General features: G+C 49.9%; 4 protein-coding genes across 4 annotated transcripts; 3 read left to right on the top strand and 1 right to left on the bottom strand.

The window, feature by feature from the left end:
- The first annotated feature begins 240 nt into the window (after positions 1 to 240).
- EI90DRAFT_801177 (uncharacterized protein) lies at positions 241 to 934 on the top strand. The gene is made up of 2 exons (XM_039068068.1): positions 241 to 512; positions 579 to 934. Exons 1-2 carry the CDS (start codon positions 304 to 306, stop codon positions 733 to 735), a joined length of 366 nt encoding a protein of 121 aa, XP_038923335.1. The 5' UTR covers positions 241 to 303; the 3' UTR covers positions 736 to 934.
- Positions 935 to 1,502: 568 nt separating this feature from the next.
- On the top strand, positions 1,503 to 5,873 carry EI90DRAFT_3030584 (Urb2/Npa2 family-domain-containing protein; the record flags this gene model as incomplete). The annotated part of the gene is made up of 13 exons (XM_039058234.1): positions 1,503 to 1,741; positions 1,807 to 1,919; positions 1,974 to 2,747; positions 2,803 to 3,053; positions 3,120 to 3,283; positions 3,341 to 3,717; positions 3,767 to 3,867; positions 3,924 to 4,100; positions 4,158 to 4,330; positions 4,386 to 4,604; positions 4,649 to 4,825; positions 4,884 to 5,011; positions 5,076 to 5,873. Coding segments are annotated over 13 exons (3,429 nt in total), but the record flags the coding sequence as incomplete, so codon positions are not given.
- EI90DRAFT_3030582 (Pentafunctional AroM protein) lies at positions 5,765 to 11,178 on the top strand. The gene is made up of 7 exons (XM_039058233.1): positions 5,765 to 6,302; positions 6,359 to 6,566; positions 6,620 to 7,387; positions 7,439 to 8,080; positions 8,116 to 8,419; positions 8,480 to 8,700; positions 8,752 to 11,178. The coding sequence occupies exons 1-7, from the start codon at positions 5,920 to 5,922 to the stop codon at positions 11,089 to 11,091; spliced, it is 4,866 nt and encodes a 1,621-aa protein (XP_038923333.1). The 5' UTR covers positions 5,765 to 5,919; the 3' UTR covers positions 11,092 to 11,178.
- EI90DRAFT_801032 (uncharacterized protein) lies at positions 11,146 to 11,532 on the bottom strand. Its single transcript, XM_039068067.1, has one exon. The coding sequence runs from the start codon at positions 11,397 to 11,399 to the stop codon at positions 11,199 to 11,201; it is 201 nt and encodes a 66-aa protein (XP_038923332.1). The 5' UTR covers positions 11,400 to 11,532; the 3' UTR covers positions 11,146 to 11,198.
- Between the last annotated feature and the right edge of the window lie 1,302 nt (positions 11,533 to 12,834).

Raw genomic sequence — 12,834 nt, 5'->3', positions numbered from 1 at the left:
GTGGGCTTTGTACGCTTCGATTTCACCTCCTCAGCAATGCGTCAATGTTGGACAACAAGCCATGACGACGCTCGTTATCCTTGTCATATTATACCTCTACTCTGTTATGCTCGAGGTCTCGCAGTCGTTTCACTGTTTCGCTACGCTGCTACGTCCCATGTGCAGCGCTTGTTCACATCTCATTTTATGTCTGATATTAATTGTGTTAACACTTGGACTGAGGGGTCAACAACCGACAATGGTCACCTGACTGAAAAGTAGGTTCTCGGGGCCACCAAGTTAACCTAGCTAACTGAGTGCTATATGAGCACCGAGCATCCAGCGCTTGAGTCCTCGTGGGCCCTGATTCGCGCTCTGGATGGGTCCTCTGACCCTCCACAGGGCGGCGAACTGCTCAAAGTTGAGCTCGCGCTTGCTGCTTGGAGGAACCCGAATCTCCTCGTCCCTTGTAAAGCTGAGGTCCTAGGGCGCTGGGCGTTGAAAACCATGATTAAGTGCAAAGACCAGGTGCCGTGCGTTTTTTTATCCAATGCCCCCTCAGGGCTTCTGTAGTTAATGTGTAAGGATTTTAATAATAGGGAAAGGAACGTAAATCTTGACCAACGCTATTGGTCCCTTTTAAATGCCATTTTTTCTTCGATTACCGCGTACTCTGGAGAAAAGTCACATATTCCCCCCCTCGAAATGTGCCTGATGAACCGAAATCACTTGGGCGTGCCTACCCAATATGGATGACTGACATCATTTCAAACCCTTCAATATACATAATTCTCCCTTCTCTGCTTAAAGTTTTCGAAGGGCTAACTCGCGGAGTGGTGGAGGAGGTTCTGTCCGTATACCGTCTGGTGCAGCCCGTTGCGTTGGTCAGGATCGAATTTCGGGTTGTGTTCTCGGTTGCTTGTGAATTTTTCAGATTGTTGGCACGCAGTGACACGATCGCCGAGCAAGTTGATCTTAGCATCCTTGGATCACTATTTAGGCTGGTCGCCTCTCTATTTTGTGATGAATTTGATTCTCAAGCCGCATTAAAGGTGAAAGCTTTTTGGCATTGCATCGCCTCCATATTCCAACTATTTCCCTCAGATATATAACTCCTTCACTGAGGAGGGGGGCTTCGGCAACTGGGTGGTGGCTACCTGGAATCTTTCTCACCTTGGTAGTCCTTTGTCCGAGTTACGGAAGGACATGCTGCTAGTTGGCACCTCCATGATTTTCTCCCACAAAATAGTACATCTTCACGTATCAGGTACTACAGGCCGTAAGGGGGCAAGGGCCCGGCAAGCCCAACCAATCATTTCACATCTATCCTCTCTTCTCGCTTCGTCTGAAGCCTCTTCCACTGAAGGAGCAGTGTTCAGCTTGCTCCCCGACTTGCTCTCAGGCTATATTTCCGCTCTTCACAGGTGTAAGGAGTTGAACATTGGGCACCTTTACTCATCGGAGGCTGCGGGAAATGTTTCGTCAAATGTTGCTCAAATGCATCGCTCCAAAATACGGACTGCCGCGATTGCATTTTCTCTGCCTTGTTTGGATCTGATTGATGGGCACAATGCCAGTTCCGTGGGCGTCGCTCATGTTTTGCCTCGCTGGCAGACAAAATTGGGATTGCTTCGAGTGTTGGAGCAGGAATCAATATTCCACAGTGGGGACCCTATGAGCGATGACTTGGTGCGCCGGCTGTGCAAAGAGAGTGTGGGCTTGATGTGGCGTATTCCGACAGATCCAATGGAGTCAGAGAAGGGTGAGCGCACAATACGTCCAAGGCATTCCCTTGATTTCTGGGGCCTGATGGGAATTCCATTGCAGAGAAACGGAATGAAGTCATTTTCAAGATATTCGAGCTTTTATCTATCCTCATCCGCGTTGACTTTGACATCGTTGCCATTTGGTGTCACGATATCTTCTTGGCTTCACTCCACGTAAGGGGAATATTGTTGGCACCAATAGAATGCAACTTACTCTTCTACCCCCAGAATATTGTGCAGTCCCCCAGCGATACTTCATCTGTCCTCGAATTCTTCAGCCTACATTTGTCTTATTGCACGAAGACCCGCGCGCTGGATCAGCATATACATCTTCTCGCCAATATCTTTGAGCACTTGCCGGACCGTCTGCGTAGACAATCACTCCCTGGAATCTTCGCGTCGCCATTATTTGGCCGCCAATACGGTGCTCTGTTGCTCGACAATTTAAAGTCGTTTTCCACTCCGACACAGATTTTGTCATCCTTCAATGAGGTGTTGGCATGTTTGAATCGGTCATACGACGGTTTCCGGGCCAACAGTAAAGGGTCATTGCATCGACAAGATAAGAGGAAATCCCGGCCTAAATCGACGGAAGGAAGTTGTGTCGCTGACAACGCTGAGGACCCATCGGTGGTGCCTCCGATCCTATTGCTTCATCTGCTTCGTATATGCGTCCAATCTCTCCCAAGTTATGTTGCGAAACTCAAGCCTGAGGATGCTGATAAACTTCGGAACCAGATTCATTCACTTGAATCTTTAATACACAGCGGTGTGGCCACTACCATAGACACCCTCCAGATGACAGGAAATGCTACAATAGCAGCTTCGCTCTTAAACGTGTGCTATATACTTGGCGAGACTGGTCTTGGTGGCGTGTCAGAGTTTCAGGGTCCTTTGGAGCCTGGTGTGGTCCACCCCATTTTAAAGGGATGCGAAGATCATCTGACTGGGATCTTGTCGACAATCGACAAACCTCAACTCCCTTATTTAACTGTTGAATCTGGAAGTATCTCTTCTCTTCGCGTTGATTTTCTTATGTGTGACGTCTTTCCTATAGGCGCGAATAATATTTCAGCAGCTCTGGCAGACAAGCGAAAATGGCTCCCATCGTGTCCTGGTTCTAGATGCAACGTTTTCTTCGACATTCTTTGAGAGTCTCGTTGCAGCGCTCGAACGGGAAGAAATCCCAGCGAATGTTTCTGGCGCCGTGCATTCCTCATCATATCTTGGGAATAGTGATGTCTCTCGGCAAGCAGGATTTGTGGCCTTATGGGACCTTGTGACCGATAGGTGGCTCGCAGTCGTAGAGTAAGTGGGGTGGTAGATATGAGCTCCGAGTGATTGCATGTCCTGATGTGTTGTGCTACTGGACAGCCTTTATGCCACTCAATCTCAATTGGGTCGACTGGTGAAGAGGATTTTTCGCTTATATCGGCAGCAAGATAATCATGCGAACACAGCTGCCTCGATGACTGCTGGTGCCGTCATTCAAAGGGCCTTGTCCAACGCTTCTTTCTGGGAGCACACCCGTATCAGGGGTAAGCTCTCACTTGATTTTTTGTCTTATTCGCTTGCAACATGGCGTTCCACTGTAGATGTGATCCTTGGCCAGTTTGGAGAACGGGCTAAAACATCAGATCCGAGTCGCTTGTTAAAATTCGATGTCACACCTCTAGGTCTTCGGAGGATGGGACGAAGCCTGCTACGCCTCAGTCCATCAATTCTTCAAAGCAAGGACAATGAGGCCACTTTGGAAATGTTCAATTTCTTGATGGTCACACCGATGGAGTACATTCCGAAACCCATAGGAGACTGGCTGATGAAAGCTGCATTGGTGGCCGACTCCTCCTTAGGCTCCCTTGAGTGGGGGGAAATGGGTGAGGATGAGTGGGCCATGTTGATGACGAAGAGAACACTTTTCAGGTCGTACTTGCTTAGGATGGTCAACAAGCCAAGACTTCCATCCGATCTTGTGAGTTTGTTTAAGCCTGCCCGCTCCAACAAAACGTTGACGTACACAGCGGAGAGAGCCGACGTTGCTCCCGTACTTATGTCGAGATGTCGGTGATGAGGCTGGTTTGTGTGCAAGAACCAGCCTGGAGTTGATAAAATCCATTTCGCTGTCATAAGCGGTCCTCAGTGTTACTTTAATATTAACACTGATACCTGACTCCTTAGAACTATGATCAAGCCCAGTGGGACTTCCGGTGATAACCTGGCACCCATTACTATAATGTTGGATCTTTTGGAAAACCTCCTGTCGAATTTGGCGTCGTGTTCAAATATTTCGAACTGGGATGCGGAGGTTACGGCCACATTATTGGACGCGTTTGCGAGTCACTTACAGATTCCTAGGTTTGAATGCAGATCCACGCTATTCAGTGAATCCACTAACAGATAGTCCAACTATAGCACGCCAGAGCATGTTCTGGGTCGTTTGCGGAGCCTGACAAATCGTGGACTGACGTTCACCGAGCGGCTTCACGACACACCCATCTCAGATACCTTGTATCCTATCTTAGTGAATATTAGGCGGCTTCTATTGCTGATACGGCGCCTGATAGGGGAAACCGACGTCTCTGGGGGTAAAAAATGCTCCGTAACTTTCTCTGGAAGTTTCATAACTAATTTTGCTTGAAGCAAGCCCACCTTCAGGAAGACAGCTTCTCACAGCTTTATTTCGAAATATCCGAGCGAAAACGGAGACAGACACTGCACAAAGTCCGAACTGGTCTTCTCTTTGTGCTACCATTTTCTCTCTCGTCAGTGAAGAATTCAAAAATTTCTCCCCCGTGGAGAAGCAACAGGAACTAGAATACCTCGTTTCGGCGGACCTGGCGCTACGGTGCTTGCTCCAAGGTATGCATTAGCATCAATGTATTTCACCTACTAAATGCATACAGGTCCTCATGCTGAGAGAGACCCTGCAATCGCGAATTGCTCTCACGAACTGAGCACTGCTGCCTATGGTCACGTCCTCCAGAGGCTCTACCATACAATGATGGACAGTGCCCAATCACCAAAGCTGGTCTTTGCGATGATATCTCAGGCGGCAATCTTGGTGACAAACCCACCTCCAGGTCAGTGAATGAACCCCCACTGAGAGACACCGCTTTCTATCCGGGTTCCCCCGCCCAGACTCGCATCAAGTCGCAAAATCATTCAGATCGCATTACCTCTGTCTCCTGTCGTCATTCAAACTTTTGGGCGCAAATGATCGACTTCTGTCCCTTGACTACATTGTCAAATGTTTTTTCAAAGATACTGTGAGTGAGCGCGCAATCTTAGACATCGTCCATCAGGAATGCCCATTCACAACTATTCTCTCAGGTTCCCTCCTTATTCCAGACAGACCTTAATTACATCTGGTTAATCTTGGCCGACACACTTTCACCCTCAACATCTCACGACACCACAACGTCGAAAAGTATATATTTACAGATCGCTTCGATTGCAAGACAGCTTGTGAATTCTCGCCGTGACCTTGTGGTGAATTCTTTACCGCATCTGGGACATATTCTCAGCCGACTCCTGGAGTGCCTGCGGGCTGTTCGAGGAAGTCTTGGAGCGAGCCAGCAACGCTCAATCGCAAGCACTTTCCCATCCTGGATTCAACCCTCCCAACCATTGGGGGCAGAGGAAGCCAACAGCATCACGCGGCTTCTCATGACGTTGACCAAAAGAACTGAGGTTCAAACATCCTCGTCCGCAAACAAATCGAAACCCATTCCTCAGGCCGAGTCAATAGCCAGGCCATTTTCCACGCAAGCACCTTACGTTCTCGTTGCGTATATTCGGATTCTTACCAGCCCACTGGGAATACTCTCCCCTGACATACGACGGGGACTCGAGCCTGGAATTTTTGAACTGTGCTCTATGATTAACGACCAAATGAGGGATTCAATGATGATAACCATGCTAGACGGAGGAGAGAGAGAGATGCTGAAATTGATATGGGATGGATACATAAAGCGGAACAAAGTGGGAAGAAGATAGTTTGCCGTGGGTGCGGTCCGGGTCAGAGGTTTTGCATTTCGACTTAGATCACCGTCACTCCTAATTGCCGTTGCTCTTCATATCTTCATGTGTCCATAAGAGCCAGACTAAATTGACCCACGGAGACGTTTCAACCTTAACTTGCTCGTTCACAGTGTCTTGCGTTGGCCAGACAGAGATGGCTGGTCATCCTGAAATCTTTAAGGTCTCAGTCCTTGGCAAAGAAAGTATTCAGTGCGGGTTCCACCTTAGCCACTACATCGTGGACACTGTCATCCGGACATTGCCAGCGTCGACTTACGTACTTCTGACCGACGTTCGCGTTGCATCCTTCCACCTTAGTCACTATGAATCTGTCTTCAAAGCCGCTCTTGAAGGGCTTGGGTCTCCCGCTCGCTTCTTCAGCAAGGTTATCCCTCCAGGAGAGACGTCTAAGTCGAGGGAAGGAAAGGCAGACATTGAGGACTTCCTACTTGACCGAAGCTGCACTCGAGACACCGTTCTCATCGTTATGGGCGGGGGAGTGATCGGGGACCTTGGGGGCTTCGTTGCTGCCACATTGTGAGAAGGTTCTCTAATCCTTGCTCGATAAGGAGCACTGATCGATCTCAATCCAGCATGCGTGGCATTCGATTCGTCCAAATCCCCACGACTCTTCTGGCAATGGTGGACTCCAGCGTGGGCGGGAAGACAGCCATCGACACTCCTCACGGAAAAAACCTCATTGGGGCCTTCTGGCAGCCCGAATACATTTTCATTGATGCGTCCTTCCTCGAGACCCTTCCTGCACGTGAAGTCGCCAATGGAATGGCTGAAGTCATTAAGGCACGTTCACTTACACACCAATATTGTTATTGCCTAATTCCAGATGCCTACAGACAGCAGCTATTTGGAACGAGGCGGAATTCGAAAAACTGGAAACACGTTCAGTCGAAATCCTGGCTGCAACTGAGCAGCGCTCCTCTCCGTCCGACTCTGTTCATTCTATTGGCCAACAGTTGCTTCTTTCTGTTATTGTGGGCTCAATTGCTGTCAAAGCCCACATAGTCACCATCGACGAACGCGAGACGGGCTTACGGAATCTCGTTAACTTCGGTCACACGATTGGACATGCGTTGGAGGCGGTTCTTACCCCTACAATTCTTCATGGAGAATGTGTTTCTGTCGGAATGGTACTGGAAGCCGAGGTGGCACGCCAGCTGGGGATTCTCAATCAGGTTGCTGTTGGCCGACTCACTCGATGCCTGAAGGCGTACAACCTTCCCGTCTCAGTCGCGGACCCCCGCATTGCGTCCCTTCCTGCAGCCGACTTGCTTACAAACGATCGCTTATTGAATATCATGAAAGTCGACAAGAAGAACGCTGGTACTGAGAAAAAAATCGTCTTGCTGAAACGCATTGGTGCCACATACGAGCAGAAAGCCACTTCTGTGGACGATGCCGTGATTCGCCGCGCACTATCTCAAGCAATAAATGTCATACCCACCATCCCTAGAGCTCCTGTTTGCATGGCGCCTCCAGGCTCAAAAAGCATATCCAATCGAGCTATGGTGATCGCTGCGCTAGGCAAGGGTACTGTACGCATCACGAACCTGCTACATTCGGATGACACACAAGTCATGATGTCTGCACTTGTTGCATTGAAGGTAACTTGGTCAACTATATGTCGACGTTAAACTCACTGAAGTTTTATACAGGGAGCTGAGTTCTCCTGGGAAGATGGTGGAGAAACGCTGGTTGTGAAAGGTGGCGAAGGCTTGCTCACGGTCCCGCCTAAGGGCAAGGAATTGTACCTTGGCAATGCGGGGACTGCTTCACGCTTCCTCGCTACCGTCTGCACGCTCGTCAGATCCGACAACCCTGGGGAAGCCACTGTGATTACCGGGAATGCCCGTATGAAAGAGCGCCCGATTGGTCCCCTGGTTGATGCTCTACGTAGCAATGGGTCCGAAGTCTCTTACCTGGGTAAGAACGGATCCCTTCCTTTGTCCATCACTGCCAGTCCGGCCGGTTTCCGAGGATCACGTATCCAGCTCACCGCCAGCGTCTCTTCACAATACGTGTCATCCATTCTTCTCTGTGCCCCCTATGCCGCAAACCCAGTCACACTTGAGCTAGTCGGCGGGCAGGTCATCTCACAGCCTTACATCGACATGACAATATCCATGATGAAAACTTTCGGAGTTGATGTAGTTCGGGGGAGGATGAGAATGGAAAACTCCTTAATGTCTACCACATTCCTAAAGCCACGTACATCAATCCGCCCCACTATGAGATTGAGAGTGATGCCAGTAGTGCGACCTATCCACTTGCCATTGCTGCCATCACAGGGACTTCTTGTACCATTACCAACATTGGTTCATCGTCGCTCCAGGGTGACGCCGGGTTTGCAAAGGGTGTTCTCGAGCCGATGGGGTGCACTGTTATCCAAACTGAGACTGAGACGACCGTCATTGGACCCCCTGTTGGGCAGCTCAAAGCTCTCGGCTTTGTAGACATGGAGACAATGACCGATGCCTTCTTGACCGCGACTGTTCTGGCTGCCGTTGCTGCCTCGCCTTCAAAACCGGAGCGTCGTTTGGAAGATGCACCGCATCCTAATACTACCCGAATCCTTGGTATCGCGAACCAACGCGTTAAGGAATGCAATCGTATCCGCGCAATGATTGATCAATTAGGTATGTACCTGTAGCTATCATGTTCCATTCTATTAGATGACATGCAATCCTGCCGAACAGCCAAGTTTGGGGTTGAGACGAAGGAACTGGATGATGGTCTCGAAATTTATGGAAAGTCTCTGGCAGCCTTGAGGAATGGGGTCAGCGTCCACTGCTATGATGACCACCGGGTAGCCATGGCATTCAGTGTACTGGGATCCGTAGTAGGGGGCATCATCTTGGAAGAGAAGCGATGTGTTGAAAAAACTTGGCCAAACTGGTGGGATGATCTTGGGAATAAGGTAGACAAGTTGATTTACCCGTTAACGTCTTTTTTCATGATTCTCGTTTAGATCGGCATTCCCTGTGAAGGTATCGAACTTGGCTCATCTTCCAGCTTGGAATCCCTGAACTCTGCGCCAGCCAATCCATCTGCCACCATTTTCCTTATTGGTATGCGCGGTGCAGGGAAAAGCTTCATAGGGCGTCTTGCAGCCCAGTCGTTGGGTCGGAAGTTCATTGACGCTGACGATTGGTTTGCCGAAAAATACGCAGTCCCACTTGCTGACTTTGTGGCGAAGCATGGCTGGCCCGAGTTCCGAAAGTGCGAACTAGCATTGCTGGAGGAGGCTCTCGAGACGATGAGACAAGGTTATGTGATCAGCCTTGGAGGCGGAGTAGTGGAAACTCCGGCATGCCGCGACTTGCTTAAGGCTTACTGCCGTGATCGCGGTCTCGTGGTTCACATTACTCGCGACATGGAAGAGATTGCCGCCTACCTAGGTCAAGAGAAAGCCAGGCCTGCCTGGGGTGAGCCGTTTGAGGAGGTTATGAAGCGCCGGCAGCCTTGGTTTATTGACGTTGCAAACCACGAGTTCGTCAGTTTTACCAAGATCGTCCGGCCCTCAGCTCCATCTCAGGAAAGCACTAAAGTGCGTTACGATGCTCGTCCGAGCATCCAGAACGATGTACGCCGCTTCTTCCGACATATCTCGGGGGTTCAGCCCAATTATGCTCCCAATCTGGAAATCCCCGGGAGGCGGTCGTACTTCCTATCTGTCACCTACCCCGATATCATTTCGGCAGCCCCTCCAATGGATAATTTGACTGAAGGCGCGGATGCCGTCGAACTCCGCGTTGATCTTCTCCGCCCCAGTGGATCTCCCAGCGAGATCCCGAATGTTCCTTCACGCACCTTCGTTGCAAATCAGCTGGCAGCACTCCGCCAACTAACTTCTCTCCCCATTGTATTCACTGTTCGTACTGTGTCACAAGGAGGCGCATTCCCAGATACGGCACAGAAGGAGGCATTTGAACTCTTCGATCTCGCAGTCAAATCAGATGTAGAATATGTCGATGTCGAGATTACGTGGCATAGGAGCGCAATCCACCATCTCATTCGGAATAAAGGAAGGTCGAAAATCATTGCGTCCTACCATGACTGGAGCGGTAATCTCGACTGGCGTGGCGATATCGTCATGGAGAAATACGAGACAGGAGCCGCGTTTGGTGATATTGTCAAGGTTGTAGGGAAAGCAAACTCCATTGAGGATAACTTTTCTTTATCATCCTTCCGAACACGCATCGCAAAGCGCTCTGACTCCAGGCCTCTTATTGCAATCAACATGGGTCCAGACGGTCAATTATCTCGAATCCTGAACCCAACGTTCAGTCCCATATCCCACCCCCTCCTACCTACCCGCGCGGCTCCTGGACAACTTAGTTTCGTGGAAATACAGAATGCCTTACACTTGATCGGCCAACTCCCGGCCCAGCAGTTCTACTTGATAGGCAATCCTATTAGTCATTCCATGTCACCCACATTGCACAATACTGCCTACGCCGCTCTCGGCCTACCTCACAGGTACAGCTTATTTGAGACCGCGGAGGTTGATGGGAAGGTTGAGGCGCTCTTCGCTCAGCCTGATTTTGGGGGCGCGTCTATAACCATTCCTCACAAGATTACAGTCATTCCTCTTCTCAATGAGCTGACCTCCCATGCAAAAGAGATTGGTGCTGTGAATACAGTTGTCCCACGAGTCGTCAACGGGAAGCGGGAACTTTACGGAGACAATACCGATTGGCTAGCAATTCGAGATCTTGTCGTGTCGAACCTCCCCAAACCGATCTCTGTCTCGACTACGGCACTGGTCATTGGGGCTGGTGGAACATCTCGCGCTGCCATCTATGCTTTGAACAACTTGGATATCAAACAGATTTACATCTATAACCGAACTCAGTCGGCTATCCACGCTCTTTCTGAATCGTTGCCTTCGAACTACAACCTTACTATGATTGAGGCTCTGGACGAGTTTCCCGCTGAAGCGCCAATGGTCATAGTTTCGACGGTGCCAGCCACCGCAACATCGCTTACACCTGGCGTACCTGGGACTCTTTATTTACCGAAGTCGATTTTCTCGAATCCAGAGGGGGGCGTCGTAATTGATATGGCGTACAAACCCGCGGATACTCCTCTACTGAAGTTGGCAGGCGTGGTCTCCTTGGAGTTAGCTGCGCACCCTCGGGATCCACCGCCCCCCGGTGAGCCAGCACCCCCCGTCCCGCAGTGGACAACGGTTCCCGGAATGGCCATATTACTAGAGCAGGGCTTCCACCAGTTCGAGATTTGGACTGGAAGAAGAGTCCCAAGAAGAGTCGTCGAAAAAGAGGTTTGGGCCAAATACAATGCATAATTCATAGAGCCCCCCCCCGCGCGGGCATTCAAACCTGTGTAATTACTACCCCCGAACATAATGTGAATGGTTATGATCAAATTGGAGATGAAACTAGGTGGTAATAATTAGAGCTCAGGTTCAAGGGAGTGATGCTGAACCACACAGAAAGCGTCTCCATCCTGAATCTTGCGGACTTGGTCCACGCAGCGGTTTGTCAAGTGCTTCCTCGTATGCATACACTGAGCATTCTCAGATGAACGCGTCGTCATGATCCGTGCCGCCCACGGCTTCAAATGATGGGAACAGGACGAGCTGCTGAAGCGCATCTGATCCTTTATCGTGCTTGCTAGGAGGGTCCATCCTGCAGATGGAGCACGAGGGTTAAGATAAAGTAAAATGAGCACCTACTCTTTACTCGACGCTGGACCCAGCTCCAGTGTGTCACAGCAAAGCTTAATCCTCACTTTCAACTGGGGGATGGTTAGAAGTTATGGACAATCGTGTAGACGCTATTCAAGTTGTGGCCGAGACAACGTCAAGGGAGACTCACATGCATAGGACCGGGCCTTGGATCGAACGCCCCATGGGGCCACTAGGCCAATAGCAGAAATGACCACATAACTGAATCAACAAATCCATTTGCTCGCGTTGGCCACGAGATCGAGGAGCGCAAAGAGGAATGCGACTGCGCAGAGAGCATGACGATGATCTGTCGAATGAGCAAGACCTCGCTGATCTCCATAGCATAATGCAGGAGACAATTGCCTGGATCACACAGCGCCTCGACGAGGATAAGACCGAGCTTGTGAAATAAGCATGTGGACTTGTAATTGCCCGGCCTGGCGTGTCGGTAATCATTATGCGAATGGGCCGGTGTTGCGGGCACGATGACGCTTAAGCTTGTATTCATGTTCACCTCGCTGCCGATCAAGTTCTGTCCACTTTTGGTAGGCGGACAGCCTTTGAGAGGCACCGAGGAAAGTAAAGTATTAACTGCGTGCAGTTAACATAAAGAAGACATTCAAACCGTCGGTGGTCGCAGATGTTCGCCGAACTGAAGAGATACATGACAACAACTATGGGCACGTACATTCACACCGCTCAGGGACAACATTGTGGTGTAGCAGGCATTAAGTACTGCTGCTGCTGCTTTTTATTGCTAGGAGACTAGAAATCGGAGGACCACACTCACAGACTGTGCCATCGCACGATAAAAGGTAAGGAATAAACACACGAGGCCGCAGACAGCAATAGTGCTGATGGGCAGGAACAAGATGACCGGCACAAACGAGGCAACTACGCCCCAGCTAGAATCTATTTTAGCGCTGGTAGCACCATTGCCCTCAGTATTTACTGAGCCCCCAAACCAGGACCCACATCCTAATGGAGTGCCCCCTGTCTGGTAGACACATCCACATCCATGGCCGTGGCAACCAAGCCAAGTTCAATACCCTTTATGAGAAAGCCCAAAGGGATAGAAAGACTAGCGGCATTCATCAGAAGTCCAAGGTAGTTGATAAATGAAAGATCAATGAGAACGAGGAACCCAAACAGTAATTGCTCAGCACAATGAGGAGCGAAGGAGTAGCGAGTAGGCGACTGAGAGTGAAGTAGGGAGAGAGAAAGTTTTCCACATTCACATCATGACAAAAACCCCAGACATAACCCGACGATACCGTCGCACTACACATAACAACGAACAAACCGGGTTGCGGACTAATTTTTGTCTCCTAAGAAACATCCAGAGTTGCGGTCTTGGCT

The sequence above is a fragment of the Cantharellus anzutake genome (assembly GCF_015039405.1).
Source record: "Cantharellus anzutake strain C23 chromosome Unknown EI90scaffold_2, whole genome shotgun sequence".
Classification (NCBI taxonomy): Eukaryota; Fungi; Basidiomycota; class Agaricomycetes; order Cantharellales; family Hydnaceae; genus Cantharellus; species Cantharellus anzutake.
Note: the sequence above shows the minus strand (reverse complement) of the source record. Positions and strands in the feature narration are given on the sequence as shown.

What these genes read in the sequence shown, in the direction of transcription:
- EI90DRAFT_801177 (XM_039068068.1), top strand. Translation starts at nt 304, where the DNA reads ATGAGCACCGAGCATCCAGCGCTTGAGTCCTCGTGGGCCCTGATTCGC. An exon ending in AAGTGCAAAGACCAGGTGCC is followed by an intron (nt 513 to 578) that starts GTGCGTTTTTTT and finishes TTTTAATAATAG; the next exon opens with GGAAAGGAACGTAAATCTTG.
- EI90DRAFT_3030582 (XM_039058233.1), top strand. Translation starts at nt 5,920, where the DNA reads ATGGCTGGTCATCCTGAAATCTTTAAGGTCTCAGTCCTTGGCAAAGAA. An exon ending in TGCCATCACAGGGACTTCTT is followed by an intron (nt 8,081 to 8,115) that starts GTACCATTACCA and finishes TCGTCGCTCCAG; the next exon opens with GGTGACGCCGGGTTTGCAAA. An exon ending in CGCAATGATTGATCAATTAG is followed by an intron (nt 8,420 to 8,479) that starts GTATGTACCTGT and finishes CCTGCCGAACAG; the next exon opens with CCAAGTTTGGGGTTGAGACG.
- EI90DRAFT_801032 (XM_039068067.1), bottom strand. Translation starts at nt 11,399, where the DNA reads ATGCGCTTCAGCAGCTCGTCCTGTTCCCATCATTTGAAGCCGTGGGCG.